This window comes from Bombus vancouverensis, chromosome 7 (genome assembly GCF_051014615.1).
Source record: "Bombus vancouverensis nearcticus chromosome 7, iyBomVanc1_principal, whole genome shotgun sequence".
Lineage (NCBI taxonomy): Eukaryota > Metazoa > Arthropoda > Insecta > Hymenoptera > Apidae > Bombus > Bombus vancouverensis.
In genome coordinates, this window is record NC_134917.1 from 17,540,446 (window position 1) to 17,566,745 (window position 26,300).

Here is a 26,300-nt window from a genome sequence, read left to right on the forward strand (position 1 = left end):
CAATTCGTATATGAATAAAAATTTACGAAGATAGCAGAAATTCGTAAAAAATAGAAATCTAAATAAAAAAGATTCGTAAAAAGATAATTCGAAGAATGGAAATTCTTCAAATTTACTATAGGTCAACGATAGATGATCCACAGCCTTCGCGATACTTACTTTTTCTTATAGGCAGCCCACTGCTCAGGCACTTGTTTCAATTGTTCCCTCAAACGTTCCACTCTCTGAGCGGAATCCTCCCACAGGCGTTCAGCATGTTGTGCAGCCTCAGACAAACTAGTATCGTTAGGTATCAGCTGGCTATAAGCATTGCTGATCTTCTTCAAAGTCTGCAGGCACTTCTCTACTTCCAGAACTGTACCACGGTTCACGAAAAACTCTTTATTCCTCTGCAGTATATTCTCGACATTGTCATTCTTCATCAAAGCCTGCTGTTCCGAATTCACCTCCACCTCGATCTCCTTCAGGTACTGCAGGAACGTGGTTTCATCCAGGCGAAACTCGAGTCTCATTAAATGAAGAGGAGCGAACGTCAACACCTCCTTCCAACGTTTCTGAAGCGATTCGACAGCTTCCAAAATAGGAGCTTGCTTCTCAACGGGCAGAATATTCTTCAAGTCTTGTCCAGCGTTCACAAAGTCTTGGATCCACTTCTCATTTACATTGCTAAAGAAGTTCTTGTGATACTCTATAGATCGTCTATTATCGGTATGTTTGTCATTCATCATGGTTTCAGCGACCGACAGCCACTCACAGACCTGTCGTTCGCATTCTTTGAACCTGGCCCAGCATCTAACAGCTTCCTGAAGCCGTTGTTCCAATGCCTGAGCCGCTTGAGACACTCGATTGAACCGTTCGTTCAACTCTCTCAAGGTTCTGCCACCTTCTGCAGTAGCTACATCCGCGTGACTGTCCACAGACTTCACTATGCTGGAGAATACTTTGTTCTTAGACTCCAGCATGGATTTATAGTAGAGAGTTCTCGAGAAGAAGGCTTTATGCCGCTCCAACTGAGCCAAGATATGCTCTCTACCACCTGATAAGTCGACATTGGTCAACATTCTCTCTGCTTCGTCCAACCAGGCAGCTATTTCCTTCTGGCCAGCTTCTAGAGACTCCTGCTGAACCAGAAGTTGATGGTACAGATGCAATTGCATCGGTATTAAGGCTCGTACTTTGACCAACGCCTCCTTCTCTTTCTTCAGGGTGTTCATCATTTTGTCTACTTCGTCTCGAGATAAATCTTGAATAAGTGACTGGAATTTTTTGCTGATACTCTTGAAAAGATCTTCGATTCCTTCTACTTCATTATGGAAGACTTGCAGCTTCTCACCGTAGGCCTTGATCTTCTCGGTTGAGGTTAGATCGGTAGCTGACAACGCCAATTCAACGTTTCTCAGCCACTTTTGTAAAGTTTCCACGCCCTGTCTGTAGTCTTTTCTATTTCGTATCACGTCTCCAGCGTGCATGTACTGCTTCGCTTCCTGGAACAGCGAGTCCCATCTAGAAGCGAGACTCGTGTAACGTTGCTTCAATTGCAGGGCGACTGGTTCGTCGGATGTGGCGATTAAGAACGTCACTGTGTCCGACAATTGTTGGTGTTTGTCTTTCCACACGCTTATATCTTGGAAGAATTCCATTTTGTCCTCTTCGGGAAGGTTCAAGGCAGGTTCAGCACGGTTCAACCAAGTCACGAACTCATCGGAGATTATGTTCCAGCGACGCCAATATGCTACCACTTCCTCAAGCATGCTTTGCACGCAACGCAGATCCATGGACACGCTTTTCCACTTGTCGCTGGTCTCTCGCATGAAACGATCGATGCTCGCTCTTTCTTCAGTGTCTAGGGCATAGCAAAACAGATATTTGTAGAGTAAACGTTTGTCCACGATCGGAATTTATAACTCTCAATTGGTATCGTCGAATCGTAGATGATTAACGTAATTTACGATAATTATTATTTAATCTTAAAGTGCTCCGTATTAATTTTGTATCGTATGTTTTACCTAATAAAGACTATCAATCGTGCTGACTTACGATCTAACGATTGTTATTAATATCTCTATTTAAACTCAAAAAAAATGCTCTTTAATTTAAGGCAGAGCAAATGGTAGTCATTTTGGTATCCCAGAGAAAACTGTACTTTCGTGTCTCTACCCTTAATAACAGACGCTAAACATCGGATGAGTAAATACAATTAATTGACAAAATTGAGAATTTGTAAATTTTAATGGACAAATGTCGTGGCCTAAATCAATAAAATTACAGAGATCACCGCTCACCTACGTCACCTTCGCGTTTGTAGTCCTCGACGACTTGTTGCATGTCCAGGTAGGCTTTCTGGAACTCCTGGAAAATTCTGTTTCGCGATACGAAGTTTCTATATTGCTCCAACATCTGGTGCACACTCTCTTCGGTATCGTATTTCACGCTCCAACTCTTCAACTTCGTTTCAACTAGGAACAAGAAAGCAATAAGGCAGCACTTATGCTCCAGGAACTTTAGTCGGATTCTACGTTTGGCGGCGCGACTCGCCAGACTATCCAATCGGGTCGCCATTTCGTTCAGTTGTTGAGGATGTACTTTCAACGCGGCCTCGCTACTTCTCGCCGCTTGAAATCGTTCCGTCATGGACGGAAGATCGAGGAAAAACTTTTTGTGCTCCTCGAGCTTATTCGAGATTATGTTGGCGGTTTCTTCTGTCATTTCCTCGGGGATGTCGTTGTCGGATAGCAGAAGATCCTCTGCGCGACACAACCATCTTCCCACGACTCCTAATTCACCTGGCAAATAGGAGTCTAGGAGCCAGAGCCAGCGTAACATCTGCGAAATTCGAATAGAAAATATCTTTATATACAAGTTACGTTTATTAGTTAATTCTTTATGGGCAAACATATTTTTTCACACTCCATACACACATCGAATCATTGATATTTAAGTTTTACTGTTCCGGATTTCTAAAAAGTTTGAAAATCTTCCGAGACTTTTATCCATTCATCGAACGATCATTTATTAAGTAAAACATTAAAAGTTTATTTCAATATTAATAGAGTTCCTGAGCTGAAACTTCACTCGGATCGTCAACGATGCAATTTGCCTACCCAGCGATAAATGTTCATAATTAATTTGTTAAACTCAAACTTTGATGATCGAACGTGGTACACAGATGAACGTCAATCAGACTGAGAGCTGCCAGTCGAAATTTTCATTGTTTTGACTGTTAAATCATCCCAATAGATTTATTTATTATCTCATAAAATTTCAACTCACCAGCATCTCCAGGGTCTTCCACAGATCTTGCACGTGCTTCCACGAGTCCCGCGTGATGCTGATCATGCTAGGCGTCTCGACGAGACGCTGTAGCTTATTGTACACAACCCTCTGTTGCTCGACTTCTGCTTTCAACGCGGCGTACTCCTTCGAATATAAAATTCAAACAAAAAAACACCATTAAAACCGCTGTTCCTCGATTACTAAAATAATCGTACAGACACTAAAACATACATCATAACTCAACGGGGAGCTACCCATCTGTTCCAGGTATTTCAGCCTTTCGTACAACCAACCAAGCAGATTATCATACTCCTGCTGTACGGCCGCGAACGAATCGGAAGCGGCGGATCCCGGTTCCGGATATTTGTGTAAAAACTGAGCCACGTATGTCATGATTGATTTTTCATCGGGTTGGGGAACGTCGACGTCCTCGGGATCGAGAAGTCTGGCGATACCCAGCTCGGATTCGGCCACGTCGAACGCCGTTGCTAGACGAGCTCTGTTCGTTGCTTCTCTCATGGCCGCGATGTTCACCAAGTTCGCCTTGATAGCGTCGATGATGGCCAGGAAGGCGTTGCCGTCACGCCAGCTTTCGCCGAAGTCGCGCACTTGGATGTCCCTGTGTTGAGAAAAGTAACGTTTACTTTTTGTAAATTAGGAAATTATCAGTGTTGCGATATTAGCACTGGTGTAACGGTATTTTCGACGCTTTAATTCTGGTTTTCTTTCCAATGGCAGGACTTTCAACGACTAGAGCGTGAAACTAGTATCAAAGAAATCAACTCGAAGGATATGTAAAAGGATATACATACAATGCGAAGACGAAAATGTTTCATTTGCGTTTTACAAAAGAATCATTCACGTGGCTAGAAATGCAGCACATAAACAGGATAAAATTTTGACGAAAAATTATGAATTGGTCAGTTTACTCTGCTAGTTTCAGTGATACATTTTTTAATAGTGTGTTAAAAGCGGTGGATTTTGTTGCGTGTCCCGTTTTTTGCAAATGCACAAATTACATGGAATCCTATTATACACCAGGACATTAAACGACAAATAGCTAGATATAAAGATTATATATAAAATACTGACTTTGGCAGAGCGTTGGTGACCCACTGAAGCAGAGTCTTCCTCGCTCCCTGTTTCCATTTCTCGCTACTGATGCGTTTCCTCTCGCTGGTCGCGGATCCTTGGGTACTAAGACTCTCTAAACTGCTCTGACTACCCCACGTATGTCCAAGGTATTCCAAAGCTCTGGTATTTTCCTCGATCTAGAAAAACGCGCGATCAGTGGACCGCGAAATATGGAGTTCGAACAACAACCAACAAGGTCGGGGTATCGAGGGTGAGAACAGAAAAATTCACAAAGGGAAGGACTAGCGTGCGTACTAGGGTGATGCGTAAGATCATGTAGGTGCGTGCTAACTTAATACTCTCCTCTGTACACACAGATTTTTTCTACGGCTTTACTTTTCATATAAACTTCGTATCAGGTTAGACGGCAATCTCTTTTCTTTTTTTTTATTTTTTATTTTTTTTTTTTTTTTGGTTCAGTTCTTTTTTTTTTTTTAATTAGCTACTCACCTTCCTTCGATCCTTCGATCGTAGCTTGTTTTCATGGAATAAATACGGTTAGCAGAATGGAATGTAATTTCTTACTTCGCTCTTAACGAGGATTAATTTTGTTAATAAGAAAAATTATCAACTTTAAGTGGAAAAAAATTTGGTTAAAAAAAAGAACGGTGTGCTCGTATAAAGAATTATTCCTCTAAGATTTCACGAAACAATTGGGTAGGAAAAAATTGATCGAACAACTTCGTGATACAAGCAAATTAATCCCCGCTGCAAACGATCGTCGCAGTGCTGCCGCGCGGATATCGTAACGCGTTTATGTAATTCGATGTTACATGTGGCACGGGCGTCTTATTTAAGCAACTACCGCATTCTAGTAATACGTGTGCGATTTTTTCAATAGCTTCGATTGTATTCGACTGTACGAATGGAAGAACGTCTACCTGGAAGTAAAGAATGATGGTCCATATCAGGCCCAACACTACGGGCGGTCGTCCGTCTACCAAATCGGACGAATTTATGTTCACTAGCTTGATCTGCAACAGAGAGTCACAAATGTATATTATACTACACGCCTTTCCAGCCATACAACAATTTTCAATTTGAATTTTTTCAATCTCACATTTGAAGTTTCAGAATTCTGGTTTTGGTTTTTTCAACAGTACGATTACTCACCTTTTTGCTCTGTAAGAATTGAAGCGCTGTGTTTGCGTTGCTAAGAAAATGCGGTCTCTTCAGGTTTCGGCCCCTTTCCACCGGCTGCGAACAGACAAACGCGTTTCGTACGAGCATATTTTATCGATCGAGAGTTACAGGACAACCGTTGCTGAAACTTACCAGCTTCTCGCCGGACAAAACTTCAAGCAATGCGAGTAGGCGGGTACCATCTTTGAGGTCCTCGATCAAATCGTCCACTCGAAGCGGTGGACTTCTCTGAAAGCGATTTCGATCATCGATACTCTCCTTCCTTGCTACTCGACGCTCGCAACGAAACTTGTATACGACAATCGAGAATTCATAAACAAAAATTTCGAAAAAAAAAAAATAAAAATATATGATCGTCAAACATCCCCAGCTGTATGAGAGAAAACGAAGTCGTTACGATTATTTACGAGAAATTTTGTCGTAACTGTAAATTCGAAGGAAATAAATGTTAATGGAATTTTCCAAATTCACGTCACGTTTCTGATTGAATTGGATTTCATTTCGTGACGAACGAATCTTCCCTACAGTTCTTGTGCGTGTATTTCTGGATAAATTAAAAATAGCACGACAGGTGAATCTTCCGTATTTCGATCAGAGGACAGCATCGAACGCAATGTCGTGCCGGTTCTGGGGCATGCACGTCCTCGAGTTCCGGGATTTCTAATTCAAGTTTCGAAGTATCCGGAAGTGCGGAAGTAGGGGAGCGATATCGAGACTCGCGAGCCAGGCACGAGTTATTCCACCGAACTTCTGATATTCGTGATGAGCAGTAATTTCAACGATGCATTATTATACAGAAGGGACGATAAAAAACGAAAAAGAGGCAAGAAAATTTGCGTAACATTCGGTGTATGGGAATTATTTAGAAGGAAAGAGATGGTTTACGGAAAGAGAAACAACCGGAAGGTTTTTCGAGTTCTTCGTCCTGTCACTTGGTTCCGGAAAGCTGTTTCTACGAGTTTTATCTGAATTTTTGCCTGCTTGTCCTTACCTTAGAAAGGTAAGAATTGATCCAGTTGACAAAAGTTTTCTTCTGTACGCGTTCTTGTTCGTCTGAAAAGAAAAGAAGAGAATTTTTTATAAATTGGCGACACAATTATATTAAATCTACGCTTATCTTAAAACCAATTTGATATTTTCGTAGTAATAATCTTAATCGTCTGCTCCTCGTATCAATTAAATTTAAGAAACGATATTTTCCACGTCTCTCTATTATTTGCGATATGGCGCTAGTAAGTTTGCGTCTAATTGTACGAGAATTTTCAGTTTGTTTAGTTCTAGTGGAAGAGCTTGTAAATTTAACCATTTATCTCGAGGTAGCATCAACTTTGTAGCATTATGTGAATTCGTCTCAAGATGCGAATTGAATTAGCATCATGAGGGATAAACAAGTTTTGTTTATCAAATGAAGTTCGCAGTTGGGTTAAGCGTTATTTTACAAATAATTCGACCAATTATTTAATAACATCTGTTAATTGTTGATACAGGCAAAACATTGAAAATTCTTTTGGAAAGAAAACAAGCGTTTTCAGAAACTGAGAAGTCTTCGTAGATCTGTCATCATTGATATTCGAAACATGTCGATTGTCTGGGTTCTCATTATCGTCCGCGACACTTAATCCCCTTAGTGCCTTTCGAGATAAGTGAAAATTCTACGCACGAATACATAAACGAATCGCATTAATTCTCGCAATGAGCGAGCACATAGGAAAAAACTGGTTTTATCAAGCTTGAAAAATATCTTTTATACGTATCGTGATCTTATAGTTATAGGTATCGTGACTGTTGTGGAATTTGCAATTCGAATACCGTATCGTTAAATAATCGATATTGGCCTCTGAAATCCAAGAATAATTATGACACGATATTCGACGAAATTCGTGATGGAGATGGCGAGAAAACATAGGCGATAATATTCGTACGCAGCGTTTGAATAAATGCTACGTACAGTCTTGTCATTACGTCATCGACAATTGCGGAGCCTCGTGATCGTTGCGTTGTGTGAACCGTAAATCGAGTTAGAAATCACGCTCTCAGCTTGAAATCGGTATTGCTCCACGTATCGCGTATAAACTGATCGAATCTTCTGTTAAATGGTTAATTGGAAAATAAAAACTGGCGATCAGAGTGGTATAGTGAAGGTATCGCCGCGAAGTAGCTGAAACCAGTTTCCCACGTAGTAAATTTAGCCATGCGCGTATGCCGCGTCGAATAGACTGCTTTTATTGGCAGTAAACGTTCACGCTCTTACGTGGGCCTTTAAAATATCTTTCCAGGTAGCCCGAATCATGTATACGATAGAGTTTCATTCATTTCTAGCTGAAAGAACCAATGTGCCGTTTTATTTTTTGCCAACCATTTACGTATGTTCTTTTCGCTATTAATAGCTGAGAAAGCATACGTTCGTTCTCAATTGCGTTAACCTTTGTGTCATTTCATTCCCATTTACAACGCTGCAGTTAAAACTTTTTTTTATCAAGATAATCAAGAACGTAATACTTTCTACAAAATTTACATACGGAACGATATGCTTGGACTTGTCTTATTATCCTTTCGCGTTCTAGAAAACGTAGGTAAAAGTACGCATACTACTACGCTACTCACTTCGCAACATCGACGTTAAAATACCTTCGTTAAAGAAACGTTTGTAGTCTACACGTGACATTGATAGACTCCGTCTAGTGATATCTTGCTTATATCTCACCACGTCTATTAGCTTGCAATTTAACAGCACTCTCGATCGCTTGTAATACTCTGAACCGTATTTTATTCTATGGAATATAAAAAATGCCCGTGATCGGACAACTTCCTTTTTCTTTCGAACTTGCCAACTTTCTAAGGATAGTTGTGAGAATTAATTAGTTAATATTTTACACGTTAATATTTCGAGCGATCGTAAACAATACGAAAGTGCAGGGAACTCCCGCAGAGTGGCTCGGAACAAGCAAAATTCGAGAATTCCCAGGGTTTCTAATTTTATGCACCCTTCGTCTCCGTACGAAAAACGTTCAGACCAAGCCTAATTACGGTGTTCCCGCGAAAAACACCGTAATCTCTATCGTGAATCGTATTATAAATCACGTTTCAAGGGATGTATCGCTCTTATTTTGGGAACGAGCACGCTGGACGATGGATCGTTGGCGTCGATAAGCTCGCAAGAGGAAAAGTCGCTAGGGACCGAGGGTCAATTAAAAAGTGCTCACGCTGCACGTGCGTGCAAGACGAAGAAGCTCGTGTGTAGACGCTGTTGGCACGCATACGTGATCTGCATACACAGTGCGTTCTGTCACTTCTCGCGACAGACGTGCTTATTACACGCTGCTTTGTTCCCCTTTCGCGTGTTCCTGCTATAGTCTGAAGAAAAGACGTTAGACGCACTATGTCGGAGTATATATTTTCCTCGTATCCGCTATTCTATGTCAATAAAAATCTATTATCACATTGTCGTCAAATGCTTTTTATTCTTCCATGGCTGCGTGTTAACAAGTTCACGACGCGGATTCGAGTTGGCTTGTACTTTCAGGTTACACAGGATGGTCGGTAACTGGTGGTACAAGCGGATAGGGGGTGATTCTACGCGAAAAAAGAAGTCGAAAATATAGAACAGAAATTTTTCGTTCGAGGCTTTGTTTTCGAGAAAATCGTCTTTGAATATTCGCTCGGTACGCGTGCGGTACGTTACAACGGATCTCACTGTACATCGTTGCCTCGATGGAAAAATTAAAAAAAAAGAAATTAAACAAAAAATTTTTATTCTATATTTTCGACTTCTTTCTTCGCGTGGAATCACCCCCTTTCCGCTTGTACCACCAGTTACCAACCACCCTGTATATTGTACCGTTAGTCTCATAAAGGGTGTCTTTCATTTAACGCTAGTTGCGTCTTTCTCTCGACGTGTCATCAATGAGAATATCGTTCGCGTGATAATAATAGGACGTTGATATAGTGGCGAGTAGAAATATTCGAGTGTCGAATTATGTATATGCGAGTGCTCTCAACCATATTTAAAAGCCCTGACTCATCTATCACGTTAAGATACAAGAAATAGCTATTAGCAAACAATACGATAGCTTCCCACGAGTGGCCACCATGATCTACATTTCTATAGCCTCGATCGAAGAACTTGATGTTCGAGGTTGCCTCCCCACCATAAATCCAACAATATAAAAGTATGGAACTTGAGCATTATATGAATATTCAGATTATTTGTCTGCTAAAATATCGCATTAGCATGTTTATCGCGGATTCGTCATCTTTAATGCTGTACTTGATACCGTGCAATACTTGTCTTTATACTATAAAATTTTACGTATGTGTTTGATATGAATTATTGTGAAATATTGTTTCGTCATTTCGTACCACTTACATATACCATGAAAATTCATATGTTTATGAATAGAATCAAAGAAGCAGGACCTAGACTAACTAAATAGTATGTCGAGTACTATACTATATGTGTTTTTGTATCTTTAAATTGCTCATAAATGCGTAAAAGCTCGTGGTGTATATACAGGGTAGTTGGTAACTGGTGGTACAAGCGGAAAGGGGGTGATTCTACGCGAAGAAAGAAGTCGAAAATATAGAATAAAAATTTTTTGTTTAATTTCTTTTTTTTTAATTTTTCCATCGAGACAACGATGTACAGTGAGATCCGTTGTAACGTACCGCACGCGTACCGAGCGAAAATTCAAAGTCGATTTTCTCGAAAACAAAGCCTCGAACGAAAAATTTCTATTCTATATTTTCGACTTCTTTTTTCGCGTAGAATCACCCCCTTTCAGCTCGTACCACCAGTTACCAACCACCCTGTATATTGCACGGTAACTTAAGAAAATGGCTGGATTGAGATCCACTGGAACATAGGATTCTATTATACGATAAAAGGAACTACGTACATATCGTATTTAAAAAATTACCACCAACCTATATCTTATCAAAGTTGAGTGTATTATACGATCTATGTTATCGTATCGTTGCTATATATTTATTGTTAAAAGAAAAATCCATCTCGAAACGATTAAAGCTCTGGACTATCTATTAGCCGCGGCCGCTTTATTAATTCACACAGCATTGGGAAAATTACAAGAGCACGTGATTGATGCACACGTAATGCACCGTAAAATTACACGTTTCGCGGCAACGATGTAATTTAACCGTTCGCCGTGACGGCTAGTTGATCGGAGACGAGAGCAAAAACTCGAGGATGGACCGAACCGAGGTATCTACCCGGTGAAAAGAAATTGAAAGTAGAAAGGGAAAAGAGAATGAGTCGTAAGACCGAGTGTAAACAGGGAATTACGTTATTAGTTGTAAATTACGGGGATTTGACATTTTATTGGCGGCTTAATGGAACGATAATGGGAGTCGTAGCCATTGGGAGACGCGCGATAAATTTTAAAGAAATACGATTCGTACACTGCTACGGTCGAATATAACGTTCCTGCAGAGAATAAAAAAGAATCGAGACTGTGTTCGCGTGCATCGTAAAATGTCGGTGTCTCTGGACGACGAAAAGACGATTAATCCCCTCGTATTTTCAGGTCAGCATTCGTCAGACTTTTATCGTTGGTTGCATCGTCCCTAAGGTGCGGTCGCTTTTCACGAAAAATATAATTCAATAGGCTGTGTCCGACTAAGCAAGCTACTTATCTACTGTGCGTCGCATAACGGACGTATAGACGTACTCATATGCTAATGATCATTAGGCTTGCAAGTAGTTGTGTTAGAAATGCTCGTGCATAGTTCATCTTTAACCTTTTCATCGCTAAATTATTTGTCTGCGAATTTTCCATTCTGCTTATTGTATGGTGAATAAGCAGTGTTCGTAGATGAATCTTTGAATGGAATACAAATTATCCGTAATTTGTAGTGTAACACTAAAAAGTGTTAAAACGTAAAATATACAAAATGCAAGATATGAAATTGCATCAGCAACGAGTAAATTCCGACCTATCTTAAACTTGCGCACACTCGTCCAACGAAACGTTGCAATCTGCTCGTTAAGTCCCTATTTTACAAGGCGAACGTGTCTCGACGCTAGATAACGGGTATCAGACGTGCAACCGAGTCACGTTTTACCAAACGTAATTAAACAGAAACAATCGACACGATCACGTCGAAGCCCGACAGAAGTGGTCATTCGATGTTCGTGACATTTCTTGCGTATATTATAGTCTCACGAATTCATTAATAATGCCAACTTGAAACTTGATATTTCGAAAAATTCGATCGATAACGTTAGTTCGATCGTTTACAAAGGATCCACGTGTAAATCAAATGTGTCAAAGTATTCGTAACTGATTTGCATTCGACGGAGATACCGAAGATTTTTTAAAAATATATCTTTCTCGGTAGCTACCTACACAGAGTCCAACCCGTGGCCAATTAACAAAGCACTAAATTAAGCAATTCCCCTTCCAGAAGTTCTTCTGTCTTTGTACCCGCGTATACTCTTCGTCTCTTCTCCTTTTCCATCGACGAACGGTAGGTCTGACATTTTAAAATGATCTCGGTTTTCTCCCCTCTTTCCCTTGTTTTTTTTTTTTTTTTTTTTTTACTTGGGAAGAGGCACACGCATAACACGAGTCGCGCATATAAATTCGTATTTTTAGCGCTTTCGTTCAGCCTGCACAACGCAGAGATGTTGAAAGCAAAAGGCGAGAAAAGGACAGCGAGATCGGTGAAATGAGACAAATTCTCGTGGATGACCTCATATGCTTGATAGCGCCTGTGTCTCTCTTACGAGAGAGGGGGAATCGATCGAGCTTCCTTTTCCTTTTCGTGCGAATCACCTTCTTCCTTTCCTTCATTTCGATTTCGTAAAATCGATGGAGATTGACGTAAACTGCGTAGTTAATGAGCCAATTCGTAGGTGTCCTTGAGAAGGAAGATAATCGACATTTTTCTTTTGATTATATTAACTTTTCTCTATCTCCCACTCTTTTCTCTTTCTAAAGTCCAATCCTTTCAACTCGAGGATTCTTTTCCTCTTTTTTTCGTTTTATTCTCTCTATTCTCTATAATTCTTTGTTTGAGTTCAATTTAGTAACACAGATGGGTGTTCATGACGGAGTAAGAATTCTATTTATTTCGTATGGTAAATTATGTTTCATCCAACGAGGAAAATAATAGATAGTTTCCTTTATCTCTCGTTTTAGATCGTGGCCTCTATTCTCTTTACTCGACTGCAATCTCGTGAAATTGACGAAGGTTCTCCGGTCCCGATCATCCGGTAATCCCAGGCCGTGTAACAGAAAATGCTTTTTGAAAAAGGGAAAATCGAGCAAGGCTGCTTTTTCCCCTCGTCATCTCACCTTGTTCTCTTTTCCTGACTTGATTTCACAAGGCTCGAGCTTCTCATCACTCCGTCCAACTGCAATCTTGCGAACTTGTCCGTTTTCTCGATCCTTTCGAAGAAGGATGTCTGCTTCATCGATCACTTTGTCCCATTTTCCAGTCTCACGTCCACTCTAACAGCTTGAATCTTTGAAATACTTTGTCCGATACATATCATTCCGATCTCCGTATAAAACGTATTCTATGCCGATTCTGTTACGTCGTTTCGTACATTTTATCTTCTTTCATATATTTTGCCTGGAGTTTTGCGTGAAATTACAAACGCACATTACGAATTTAATCGTCGATGTATTTCTATTCTCCATCGTTGCTTCTCATTTGAAAGCTTAGTCAAATGTACTAATCGGATAAATAGAAACACAACGTGATTTTGATAAAATCCAGCTAATAGTAAACTAAGGAAACTCGTATCTGTTAGGGTTGATTTCGTACAGTAAACTACTGCTGGTTGATGAAAGGAATCACGCAGCCACTCTGTATTTCCTGTTTGCAAAGGATATCGAATTGATCGCGACGTACAAACGATACCCGTGACGAATCTACGATTTCCTTTGGTTCATCAACCGTGTATTTCTGCGTATTTTTATTACACCACTGTTACTCTATATTTACACGGTTCTGTGTCCCAGCAGATCATAAGGAATGAAACATAATATCTGAAGATAAAGAGTAACATTTCAATTTTGCCTTTTTTCTCTTATCGCTTCGTCAGTCGCGCTTTTGTGTCATAGATAATTCTGATGTAGATAACAATCGAAAATAATAACTTTGAAATACCGCGTCGTATAATAGAAACATCAAGAAATATCGTAGAATTTTCTCAGAATGTCTGGAAGTTTATAAAAGTAAAAGAATTAGACTTAAAAGAGAAAAAAAAACAATTAATCACAGAGGGCAATCTAACGTTTGTTTTCGTCATATTAGCGAAAGAAATTCACGATCGTTAAACAAGCATGATTACAAGACGGTGGTTGAGATAACGAAGCAAGGCCTTGACATTCCCAGCGCGATAAGAGAATTGATCTATTATACAACTGAAACTGCAATGTATAAAACTTAAGCTCCGCATCGTGATACGTTCCACGTCTATCGATGCTCAAACTCTTGAAAACGTTTCAAAAATACATTACGAAGAGATAAGTATCAAAGTGAAGTACGTCTAGTGATTCTTAACTTACGTTTCTAGAGACGATTACCGTGGAAAATGGCTCACGAGCTCGTTTCAGCAACAAGTTTACACAACGGGATAATAATGTTCACTGCAACGACTTTCCTAAAGAGCCGCATTCGTAAGAACGCGAAAGCCTAACTTCCAATTATCGAATGCAACTGCACGCCATTTACTATGCATGCAGTTGCACACACGATGCGAGAGGTGTTCGAGGGTCGAAGTTTTGAGAGTTCCAGCCAATAACTCGTTCGATCGATTCATTCCAACTACGATATTACGATTTTCGAAAGGTTTCGTCGATCAGCGGAAACAAGAAAAACAATCGGGAGGAAATATCAAAAATTACGTGAATCTGTTCTTCCAGTTTTCGATATTTTCCATTCTCGAACTATTAAAGTAAAAAATTAATTTTCGATAATCAGAAAAATCGACTAGAAGAGACTAGTTTATTATCAAAATGGTAACTTACTAGAGTAGGGAAAATATAAAATTTCTATAGATCTCCATAATTCGACAAATCCTATTCTTCCTGCAGTTTTCAATATTCGCCGCTCGATTTGCGAAGTAGTATTTTCCCTGAATAATTTTCCAGGCAACAGAACATTCTTCGTGGAAATGATAAATTAAAAAATGAAATGAAACAAAAGAATGGAATTTATGCCGGGTCATTACGACCGTGTGTTTGTACGCGTGATTGTTTGTTAATTACTTGCTAATGAGAGTGCAGAGGGGATGAAGTAAGATCGCATGCCGCCAGCCGACCATTGTTGCTCGTCAAGCAAATTGGAGAAAATTCGTGGCGTGCGTGCCGACCGTGCCTCGACCGCTGATATCCTTGCCGAAGTTGTCTTTCTGCGATTAATCCTCGTATGAAATCGACGTTCGTCCTCGAATAGGCTGTAAACTCGCTCGTACGCCAGTCGATTGAGGTCGAGTAGTAAGGGGAACATTCGTTTTTTCTAACGAGATTCGCAAGGTTGAGACGACAGATAAAAAGAGAGAGAAAGAAGAAGACGGAGAAGCGAATCTCGAATCGCGTAACTTTTCTTGAAACTAACAACGTGTTTGGAATAAAAGTATCACGTCTATAAATAGAGAACACGAGGCTGGTGGTGTGCAACTCTTGCACTATGACGGTTAGCGCGCCAATGATTTATTAAAGTCTCGAGTAAATGACGTTTAGGAGTCTGAGCAATGTCATCGACGCGACGTTATCGATCGGTTCCCTGTGACCATTAGAATCGTTCAGTAGATTCGTTCGGTTCTTGGTCAGACATCGGAACTTCAAATCGACATAGTAATCATTTAAATTAAATTAAATTAAATTCCACCGTTCAGTTCTGTTACGAGGTTTGGCATATCTCAAACGTTTTGGACGTTATCGTAACTTCATTCTCAAGTATCTCACGATGCTAATTGTAAGCGTCTCGATTCAAAAAGTGATCTAGTTACGGCGTTGGCCTTGTAGTTACGACCTACAAGTATCGATTAGAACTTTTTATAAGAAAAAGAATATTCAGACCATCCATTAGAGGGTGGATTCGTCTAATTAGAGGGTTTCATTTTTATTACATCAGTGTTTATTAAAATTGCAAATTGTGCTTCTTAAATTACTATGACTTAACAGAGTAAATAAAATAAGAATGACGTCATTATTGACGTTATCTTCTATTTATTTAACTACAAAGAAGTGGCAAGAATTTCGTTTTTATTTTTCCATGATATTTACGTCCCTGGCACGACATTTTCAATGATCCAGGGACGAATATAGAATATAGAGGTTGCAAGCTGTCGTAATGGCTTAACCCTGTCCATCACGTGTCTAAGGGATAGGTAATCGCTTAACGGGAGGTACTTGGTCTATGTTTGGTCTAGTAACGAATACTCCATTCAATTTCCAAGATGTTGCGAACTCATCGACGATAATTGCCAGGCGTTTCTGAATGGGAATGCACCTGCACGCCACGTGCGCGCAAAAATGCCACATCGCGAGTGTTACACCTAAAGTATTACGTTCTAAATATAAATTATCAAAGGCGCTACTGTCGAATATATGACGCTGTTTTAAATTACCGTGGCAAGCAAAAAAGAAATTGAGATTTCGAGCGACCAGGCGTTGGATCGTCTTTCGTACGAATAAGCCAAAGGTCACTTTTCCATCGCTAAATATTATTTCGTTAATTCTTCCCTCGTTTTTATTCATTTTCGCCCCCGCCATTTTCAAGGTCTGACTTGGCGTCGGAGAAAAATCAGAGAAAGTAAAAAAATAATATTCGATTAACACGAGGTACCTGGTACCTTTCGTCTTTTATTTGCGAACGAAACGATCCATCTCTATCGACTTCGAGATCTATCGGATCGTTATCAAACCTATGGATCATCCACGATAATACGCGAATGTAAAGTATCACTTGTACGACTTTGGATGAAAGAAAAAAAAAAGAAACGAAATCCGATTACCACGAAGCCTAGAGAAACACGTTGTTCGTAGCATCTTGGATCGAATTTGTCTTTCATTGGCGATTAAAGCCCCGTAATATGAACGCCGGCTCGCTAGCAGATTATCGATCGACCCAATTGGATTGGCAGGTTGCGCCGATTCCTCATCAGGAAATCCTTCCCCCTTGTTAAATCGCGCGCTCTGCAATTTCGCGCTTCTCGTTCGCTCGGTTCAGACGACTAACCAGCCCGACTAGACGAAGATAAAGTTAGCGGATCTAGCTGCAGATAGAACGAGACGGTTGGTGTCTGTAGCAGGTAGACGAGATAGAACCGGTATCGAGAGAAACCGGACGGAAGCAGATAGATACGCCAGACGCGATGAAAAGCAAAATAACGTGTTGTAATCTGTTTCCTTTATTTAAAGTATAATTGGTAAATCGGTTATTCATTTTGTAGAGATAATGACCGTGACTGTGAGACGTAAAATATTTTCTATATGGTTTTGTATGGTGCACGATGTTTTATAGACACTATAATCGTTAAAGAAAAGAACAATAGCGTACAATACCGAGAGGAACAAATTGTTGCTACCGTAACGTTCGTTACGGGTTTCGATACGATAAAAAGAAAAACAATGTAATCTACTGCTCTTGATTTACCGTGTGATTCGTGCAATTTCTATTTGACGATGGTAATCTTTAGAATTTGTGTAAAGAAGATCTCTATCTAGACTCGGATCATTGGAATTATTAATTCTCGAGTTGCTGTTAGTTCTTACGCTCTCGAGAGCTCTCGAGTTCTCTATAAGCTCGAAGCAATAAATTTGGAATTTCGTAGATGGAATATGAATTATATGCGAATTGAACGTATGAACGAAGATGCTCGAAGCAGAATGACTCGCTTGAAGAAAATGTAAAGGTAACTTTGACGCCACGTTGACGCCTTCGCCAAAAAAGATTCCAAGCAAATGTATATAATAACGCACGTCAGACGCGATGATGAAAGATATCTCGATTAATTTTAGATATCTTCGATCGCATCCGTCACGATCGAAAGCGTGGACAAGGATTTACAATAATTTCAGAGGTAACAACGAATAACCAAGCAAATTTGTGTAACAGAAATATGGAAAGTTTGCAGAATCTTCCCTTTAATCGAGCAACGAAAGAAGAAGAAGAAGAAGAAGAAGAAGGGGATCGTAAAACGAGAGAAGGGGAAGAAGAATCGTAAAACGGAAGATTGCCTTAAAAACCAGACATGGAAGAAAGACGAGAACAGTCAAAATATGACTGACAGAGAGAGAAAATATAGGACTGGGAAAGGTTGGAGAAGGAAAGACGGAGCAAAAGGTTCCAGACAAAGCGAGTACGCTCGGAGAGTAGCCTTGAACTGACGCCCAATAACGTCATCGTTTACTATTAATACGAGTTACTATATTACGTTTTATACGCAACACAATGCTACGTTCGATCGTGTCAGATTCTGAAACACACTGCCTCGACATGAATCCTAACAATCGTTACGTGTATTTTTCATCGCTGATGACGAACGATCGTTTGTTCTTCGACAGCGAACCTCGTCGTTTTTACGCAACTGTCATTCGTTCCCTTGGTCCAATTTATTACACCTGACTTAAGGTGTCTGTCATGAAATCGAGCGTATCACGTTATCCAGCATTTTGTTATATCGATTTTATCTCTTCCAAGAATCGAGGATTTCATTTTCAGCTTTTTTCGTTTGCTTATTGTTTTCGTTTAATGTTCCATGATCAGAAGAGTTTCTAAATCCATATACTTAATATTTCATCGATTACTTCAGCGGTTATCTTCTAAAGTACTATTCCACTGTGCTTGCTTTTCATTCCAATATCTTCGGTTCAAGTTCATGTATATTACTTTAATTTCATTCATCTCTAAATAACGTAAAATCATAAATACAAATTCCATTTACGTGAACTGTATTTGTTGAAATGTTTTAATTGTATATTTATTTATCGTTGGCGTTTTAATTATTGCCCGAATGACCGATTGGTCCGACTACTGTCGCTGAATCTACTCATCTATACATTACAAACCGTAGGCAGAACTCCACTGATTCTAAAAAATTCTCAAAAACAGACGTGTTTTCCTCGACCTTCTTTTCCTCGATTCTTCCTACGAAATTCGTATGTCAGGACTCGGGTGTCGCATAACGACGATCGTTTGTCAGCGTAATATCGTAGATGCTGACGCAACATATTTTTTCTTTCTAAAACGCTTAGTCAAGTGAGCCACGCGATACCTACGAACTCCAACAAAAGACGAGACTGAGATTCCGATTACTCGAAGGCCTATTCGATGAACGTCCGATTCGTACGTTGGCCAACGTGTGGTGACGTAAGGATTTAATAAGTTAGGGGACCGGAGAACCGCAGGAGACCTTGACCTCGCTCTCACCGCCGTTCTTTTCTTAACGTGGCCGCTGTTCGCGTTATCTGAACGCCGACGATTCGATTCCGTCCTCCCGATCAAGGAAGACTATGTTCAATTAAATCGAACACTATCCCGCTGTCTTCGCGCTCTCTGTACTTCTGCCACGTGCAAATATCGCCGACTATTTATATTACATTAGCTGGACGAGGAAAATTTTGTTCTTAACCGAAGGCTGAACCCGATAACGAGATAATTTCTATTAAGCTCGTATTAAATTAATTCTTTATTTTATTGATTTGAAACATTTATTTTTAATAACGCATGGATAACGTTAAAGAGATCTTTGATGGATGTAGAAATCTTCGTGCACCTTACGAAAAGATTATCTCCGTTAGCAAATAAATATATTGCATACAGTTATATCGCGTACTTTATTTCAACAATAATTTTTTAATCTCGATAAGTTTTTCTTAATGTGCTATTTATAAAACGGAATGTTTTAAAAGTGACTGCATATCACGGGAAGTTTGAAAATGTTCAATCCGTTTCATATCAAATTTCGAATATTTTCTGTCGAATAAAAAATGGTTTAAAAGATGACTGTGCAGATTATGACAATCTGTTTCGCTGAATATGATAACACGTAGCTGGGAGTGAAATCGGCGATACCTAAATGAAAATGTCGACGAGTGTGAATTAAAGTTGAGTAGACGGCCAAGAAAGTTGTAAAAAAGTAATTTAGCATGCCTGAATGTTCTGCTTGAGAAAAACGAGGAAAAAGTAGAGCAAAGTTATCAGGAAAGTTTAGACGCAAGGTGTTTAGTAGCCGAATCAGACGCGAATAAGCAAAGCAAAGTTAACGAAAATTTGAAGAGACACGGATACATTTTGGCACCGATACCGGTAAACGTTAGTCGCGATAGTCGCCATACGCGAATCGTTTTCTGGTTGATCGAGAAACAGGGCAACGAACCGGTCTATTGCTCACGAATGCAAATAAAACGAAGCTTGTTAGGTCAAGATAACGACCAGCGTCTCGTAAACGAAGCACAACCAATCAATGGCTATTCGATACCACGATCGCAAACATTTTGCGGTTTTTTAATATTCAACCTTTGTACAGGATCTCGAATTTGACTTTCGTTTTCGAATCATCGGAACGATGTTTGACTAGTTTTATTAATTTTGTTGATATCGATTGGCATTTATGCCAGCAGCATCGTCAAAACGACATATTCGTACTTTTTCATAGAAATTTTATAGATATAAATTTTGAGGGATTTTTCAATTGCTAAAGATTTCATAAAATTAAAAAGATTCGTACTTTTTCATAGAAATTTTATAGATATAAATTTTGAGCGATTTTTCAACTGCTAAAGATTTCATAAAATTAAAAAGATTCGTACTTTTTCATAGAAATTTTATAGATATAAATTTTGAGCGATTTTTCAATTGCTAAAGATTTCATAAAATTAAAAAGATTCGTACTTTTTCATAGAAATTTTATAGATATAAATTTTGAGAGATTTTTCAATTGCTAAAGATTTCATAAAATTAAAAAGATTCCTACTTTTTCATAGAAATTTTATAAATATAAATTTTGAGGTATTTTTCAATTGCTAAAGATTTCATAAAATTAAAAAGATTCGTACTTTTTCATAGAAATTTTATAGATATAAATTTTGAGGGATTTTTCAATTGCTAAAGATTTCATAAAATTAAAAAGATTCCTACTTTTTCATAGAAATTTTATAGATATAAATTTTGAGGGATTTTTCAATCGTTAACGATTTCATAAAATTAAAAAGATTCCTACTTTTTCATAGAAATTTTATAGATATAAATTTTGAGGTATTTTTCAATTGCTAAAGATTTCATAAAATTAAAAAGATTCGTACTTTTTCATAGAAATTTTATAGATATAAATTTTGAGAGATTTTTCAATTGCTAAAGATTTCATAAAATTAAAAAGATTCGTACTTTTTCATAGAAATTTTATAGATATAAATTTTGAGGGATTTTTCAATTGCTAAAGATTTCATAAAATTAAAAAGATTCCTACTTTTTCATAGAAATTTTATAGATATAAATTTTGAGGTATTTTTCAATTGCTAAAGATTTCATAAAATTAAAAAGATTCGTACTTTTTCATAGAAATTTTATAGATATAAATTTTGAGAGATTTTTCAATTGCTAAAGATTTCATAAAATTAAAAAGATTCGTACTTTTTCATAGAAATTTTATAGATATAAATTTTGAGGGATTTTTCAATTGCTAAAGATTTCATAAAATTAAAAAGATTCCTACTTTTTCATAGAAATTTTATAGATATAAATTTTGAGGGATTTTTCAATCGTTAACGATTTCATAAAATTAAAAAGATTCCTACTTTTTCATAGAAATTTTATAGATATAAATTTTGAGGTATTTTTCAATTGCTAAAGATTTCATAAAATTAAAAAGATTCGTACTTTTTCATAGAAATTTTATAGATATAAATTTTGAGAGATTTTTCAATTGCTAAAGATTTCATAAAATTAAAAAGATTCGTACTTTTTCATAGAAATTTTATAGATATAAATTTTGAGGGATTTTTCAATTGCTAAAGATTTCATAAAATTAAAAAGATTCGTACTTTTTCATAGAAATTTTATAGATATAAATTTTGAGAGATTTTTCAATTGCTAAAGATTTCATAAAATTAAAAAGATTCGTACTTTTTCATAGAAATTTTATAGATATAGATTTTGAGGAATTTTTCAATTGCTAAAGATTTCATAAAATTCAAAGGATGTATTTGATGGATACGATTTTTTCTAAAATATATAGCTAAGAGCTTCCATTTTGAACAGGTTTTATACTTCAATCGTTTAGTTTTAATGTTTGAATCGCAGACATCCTATTCTTTACCTGTCGTTTTAGAAGAAGTTTTTAGACACTTTATTCGAATAATGAATATGTAGTGTGGGAAAATTACAGCGAAATAGCTTGTATTGTTCGTATTCTACATATTACGTATTTTGAACACCGGCGATGTCGACCGTGGCCATGAAAATATTGTCGACTTGTCGACAACCGATCTTTCCGGTTTATCCCACGTAGTGCAAAGTGTTGAGCGTGGGCAATGCGATTATCGAGCGTAAACCGCAAATCAACGTTATCGAGCGTAAACCGCAAATTAACGTTATCGATCAACGATGACAATCAAGAAACACAGAAGATAAAGATTTACGCGACACGAAGCCCAATGCAGGCGAACGATGTAACTTCCAAAACATTTAACCAGCAATTCAGATGAAAAATGTAAATCTATCAAATTTCTATAAAGAATAAAAAATTCGTCATATCGACAAATCCAGTAGTTTTAATACCACAAATATAAATTTTCCAAATTGCAAAATACCGCATCACCGGAAAATGGCAACGTCGTATCAGACCTTGTTCGTTACGTCGAGTTTCGAACGACTGGTTTAACCAGGTCTGACCCTTATGACTGCGTTCCGCGTTATCTATTTTAGACTTAAAACCAGTTAAGAACGTCTTTCCCTTATCTAATCCTCGCTGATTATTTCAAGTTCTTGCGACGACGAGGACGTCGTTCCGTGTTCGCCACGGTTTCGTAAGAGTCGATCCGGTTGGTCGCGAACGTGCGTCGCCACCAAGAAAAGTACCACGAGGTCCCCATGAGGGAATTGCTAATATGGTACTTAACGGCCGCGAATAACTTATTGATCGCTGAGAAAGCCGGGTTCTTCGTCCGCGTCCCTTCCTTTCTGTTAAGCGAGAAACTCCGACGCGATTTGAAAACGGGGGAGACAATGGAAAGAAATTAGGACTCGAGAGATTGGAATTTTATTTTTCACGTCGAAATATCGGCGCATAACACGCTTAATTGGAAATTTTGATTACGTGACATTATCTAAAACAATGGACAGTAAGAAAATGTTCTACATTGAGGGGAATGATGCAAATTTGAGATAATACGAAGTAAACTGATTTCGATAGGATTCAGCGGGTATTATGGCAACATTGATCTATTTCCGTAGGTGTTATGGTATTACAGTAACATCGATTGGTATTATGCAATTTAACAAATAAATATGATCTAACGCGAGCCACAATGAATTCTTCGCGTTTGAAAGTAACTTTGGGAAAGATACCAGAAAACGTAGCTTTATGAAAGAGATTCAAATTGTATCAGATTTGGATTAAGCATTGTATTTTCATTGGAAAAATTGAGTTTGGGTTAGTATCGAATTAAATTCGAATTAAAGTGGTCGAGTACGTGGTAAAAGTTTATATTCACTTAGGGGTGAGTCACGTATATCAATTACAAAAATTTGATTTGGCTTAAGATTGTTTCATGTTCTAATTAAGCTACCATATGTATCTTGATAATTAGGATTTCGCTTAAATCGATTAGCTACACAGAGAAACGCGTGTCTTGACGACAACTTGATTCCAGCCAGATACGAATTAAACCGATTTCATACGTACAAAGGCCTGATAAAATTCAATCGAATAAAGTTGTAACAAGGAGATTCATCGATTTTTATTGCCGCACGCCTGGTAACCGTGGATTGTCAACGTGAGAAAGAATAAAAAGGACCTAGGGCGTCCTTTCAGACTAACGAGTAATGAATCGCCATCGTGTGTCGTCGGTGAATCTAGGTCAATGCGTAATTTTATTTTAATTTCCACGACGGGCGATCGATCATCGTCACCGGAAGGTATCAACCGTAGCGTTCAACTATCGGAGAACCGACAAAACCCATTTAAGTGTAAATAGATCGATCGTGGACCTCGAAGAAGTCGTTGATCAATTGAATCAACGGCCAATTAAACGAAGGATAATTTATCGAATAATAAGACAAAACGAAGAACAAACGACGGATAATTATACTAGGAATGTGTAAGAAAACGTAAGAACCTTGATCTTTGTACATTTATACCCTTTTAAGAAATCTTATCATCTTTTCCCTATTGTTGCTGTTATCTGATGCAACGTTCCTAGTATTGACCGGTGCTAACACCGAGCTAGACAAAGTCGGAGTTCTTTGCAGTCGCGACAGTGGCTCGTAAAGTTGGTGGAGAGGTGGTGGAAGTTGTTCTTCCACCGAATCAAAGCGATTCGTGGGAGTTCTTACGAAGAAACTCGAAAACACGCGTAGCACGAGTTCCATTATTACAACAATTTGCATTGTACAAATCACAATGACATATCATATTTAACGGAACAGAGAATCACAGAGTTACGTAAATTCGATAAGAGCGTCTGTTTTTATCTCTCTAGAACGTGCGAAATACCACGATATCTGGAATAATTCCGCTATCCTTGACCTTATACTAAGAAAATTCATTTTTACTTTGTCTACGACTAATTTAAGACAAGAATCGATTAAATTCTAGAACCAGCGTCTACCAAATCGGTATCTGTGGAATACTTTTCACAATATCAGGAATGTCTTTCTTCCATGATACGATCCTGATGCAGATTGTTCGAAGATTCTCCTTATAGTAACTGAAATTCCAACCAAATACATACCTAATTCTTACAAGAACTATGAAACAGTTCCTCTATTCGAAAATAATTACAAGATGTAAGAAAATCATTGAAAGGTTAAAAACCGATATTCAATCGCATCCGAAATCAAACACACCCTGAAGGTGTGTGAACACCGGCAACACCCTCTTTCCCGATCGGAGTCAGCAAGAACAAAGAGCGGATCGAAGAAACAAAAAGGAATACCTTTAATCTCGGCGATGTGTGCATCGTACTCGCTCTTACTGCGCACATATTCGATCCTGGTGGCGACGTTCTGGAAGCTCTGAGTACGATATTCCGCGTACCACTCGGACGGCGTTCGATCGTCCAGACCCAGATGATGCTGAGGGCTACTGGCCTTCTTATGCGACAAACTCTCTTCGGATGGAAATCTCGTGAACGACGTGACCGAGCTGGATTTACTCCCATAATTCGGAGCACCGTGGCTATGACTCTGATAAGCCGAGTCCTCGAGGGCGTGTTCCTCGCTCGGTGTTCTGCTCGATTCCGCGAGTAAAGCTCGTTGTTGCGAGCTAGACACACCGCTGCCGATCTCTTTCACGCTCTTTCGCATAGTGATCTTCTCAAATTTGACCACCTTCGAACCGTTCAATTCACCTTCTTCCACCAATCGTTCGAAGCTCTCCTCGAACGACGAATCGCTGGCTCTGGAGGATGGTCGCGAAGAAGGTCCGGACGAAGGTCTGGGATTCGTCGGCGATCTAAATTGTCCGGCATTTCGTCTAGCCTCCTTATCCTCGAACAGCTCGATGAAGAAGTTGACCCTATCGCGGAGACGGCCTCCACGTGGCGTGCTCGGGCTGCTAGGGCTACCCCGGCTGCCGGCTGGACTCGCGCTCTTCGATGGTGTGTGTGACATGACTCGTCACCTCGCTAACCACCACCGTGTCTCAAAGAGGTTTCTCGCCGATGATGTTCATGCGAGTACGTTCCCTCTACGGGCTAGCCAGCCCGAAAATTCATCGTGACGTGCGAGCACCGGCCCCGTACGTTTCCGGTTTCTGCTCGTTTCACGGTCGAGCTGCGCTTCTGGACACCTGTTCTCCGCACACCACACCCTGCTACGCGCACCACCACGTATGTACATCGGCAGCACCCGCTGCGCCTCCCGTCTTCGTCGTCTCGCCGGTCAAAGCGAAAAACCTCACTGTGACACCTTTTCCGCTACTTTCTTTCTTTCTTTTTCGTTTTGTCCTAGTGGCGCGTGGCCACGCTCCTCCTTTCCACGCGATCTTCTCCGTTCTACCGAAACGGATCGAATAATACTTAGAAATGATCGTTACCTAGCTGTTGTTACCTCGTATACACGAAGAACGACACACGCGCGCATATCTGCCTGTTCACGGCGACTGTCTGATGTGCGATACGCGTCTATCGCTCACGGAATGCACTCTGGCCGCGCACCACGGCCGCCGGTTCGATATTGGTGCCTCTCGCTGGTCCCGACCTCTCGCCGGGTCCCCACCTCGTTTCGTCGTGCTGTGTGCCCTCCGTGCCCTCCTATACCCCCAGTCGTAACATTCTCCCTGCCTACGTTCCGCATTGCACGCTCACGAGGACATCCACCACGACCACCGACTCTACCGACGCCACGGCCGCGACGTCCACCAGAAGAGGAGATCGCGCACGATGACGAGGTCCATGACGATGCCACGAACCCATGCGCCACAAACCGACGCGTCGTCGTCGACGCCCTACCGACTTCTCTTCCTCTTCCTCCTTTCCTCTCTCGCGTTGTTCGCACTCTCTCGTCTAACCTTCCTGATGCCAACGTCGATCGATGCTTTTATCCTGCGTCCTTCT

The 26,300-nt window shown here is 39.5% G+C and overlaps 1 protein-coding gene across 7 annotated transcripts in view; it reads right to left on the reverse strand.

Annotated features, from left to right (window-relative positions):
- Msp300 (Muscle-specific protein 300 kDa) overlaps positions 1–25,937 on the reverse strand; it is a 112,093-nt gene extending 86,156 nt beyond the window's left edge. For 4 of the 7 annotated variants that reach the window (XM_076620187.1, XM_076620186.1, XM_076620188.1 and 1 more), the window contains exons 1-10: positions 24,681–25,911; positions 6,542–6,603; positions 5,683–5,778; positions 5,521–5,604; positions 5,289–5,381; positions 4,366–4,544; positions 3,505–3,892; positions 3,271–3,417; positions 2,283–2,823; positions 160–1,843 (exon numbers count right to left, since the gene is read on the reverse strand). In XM_076620187.1, the coding sequence (XP_076476302.1) occupies positions 160–1,843; positions 2,283–2,823; positions 3,271–3,417; positions 3,505–3,892; positions 4,366–4,544; positions 5,289–5,381; positions 5,521–5,604; positions 5,683–5,778; positions 6,542–6,603; positions 24,681–25,356 (3,950 nt within the window). In that variant the 5' untranslated portion in view covers positions 25,357–25,911. Of the gene's footprint in view, positions 1–159; positions 1,844–2,282; positions 2,824–3,270; positions 3,418–3,504; positions 3,893–4,365; positions 4,545–5,288; positions 5,382–5,520; positions 5,605–5,682; positions 5,779–6,541; positions 6,604–24,680 lie in introns of all 7 variants that reach the window. The other 3 variants (XM_076620189.1, XM_033330259.2, XM_033330251.2) reach the window with 3 other exon arrangements.
- Between the last annotated feature and the right edge of the window lie 363 nt (positions 25,938–26,300).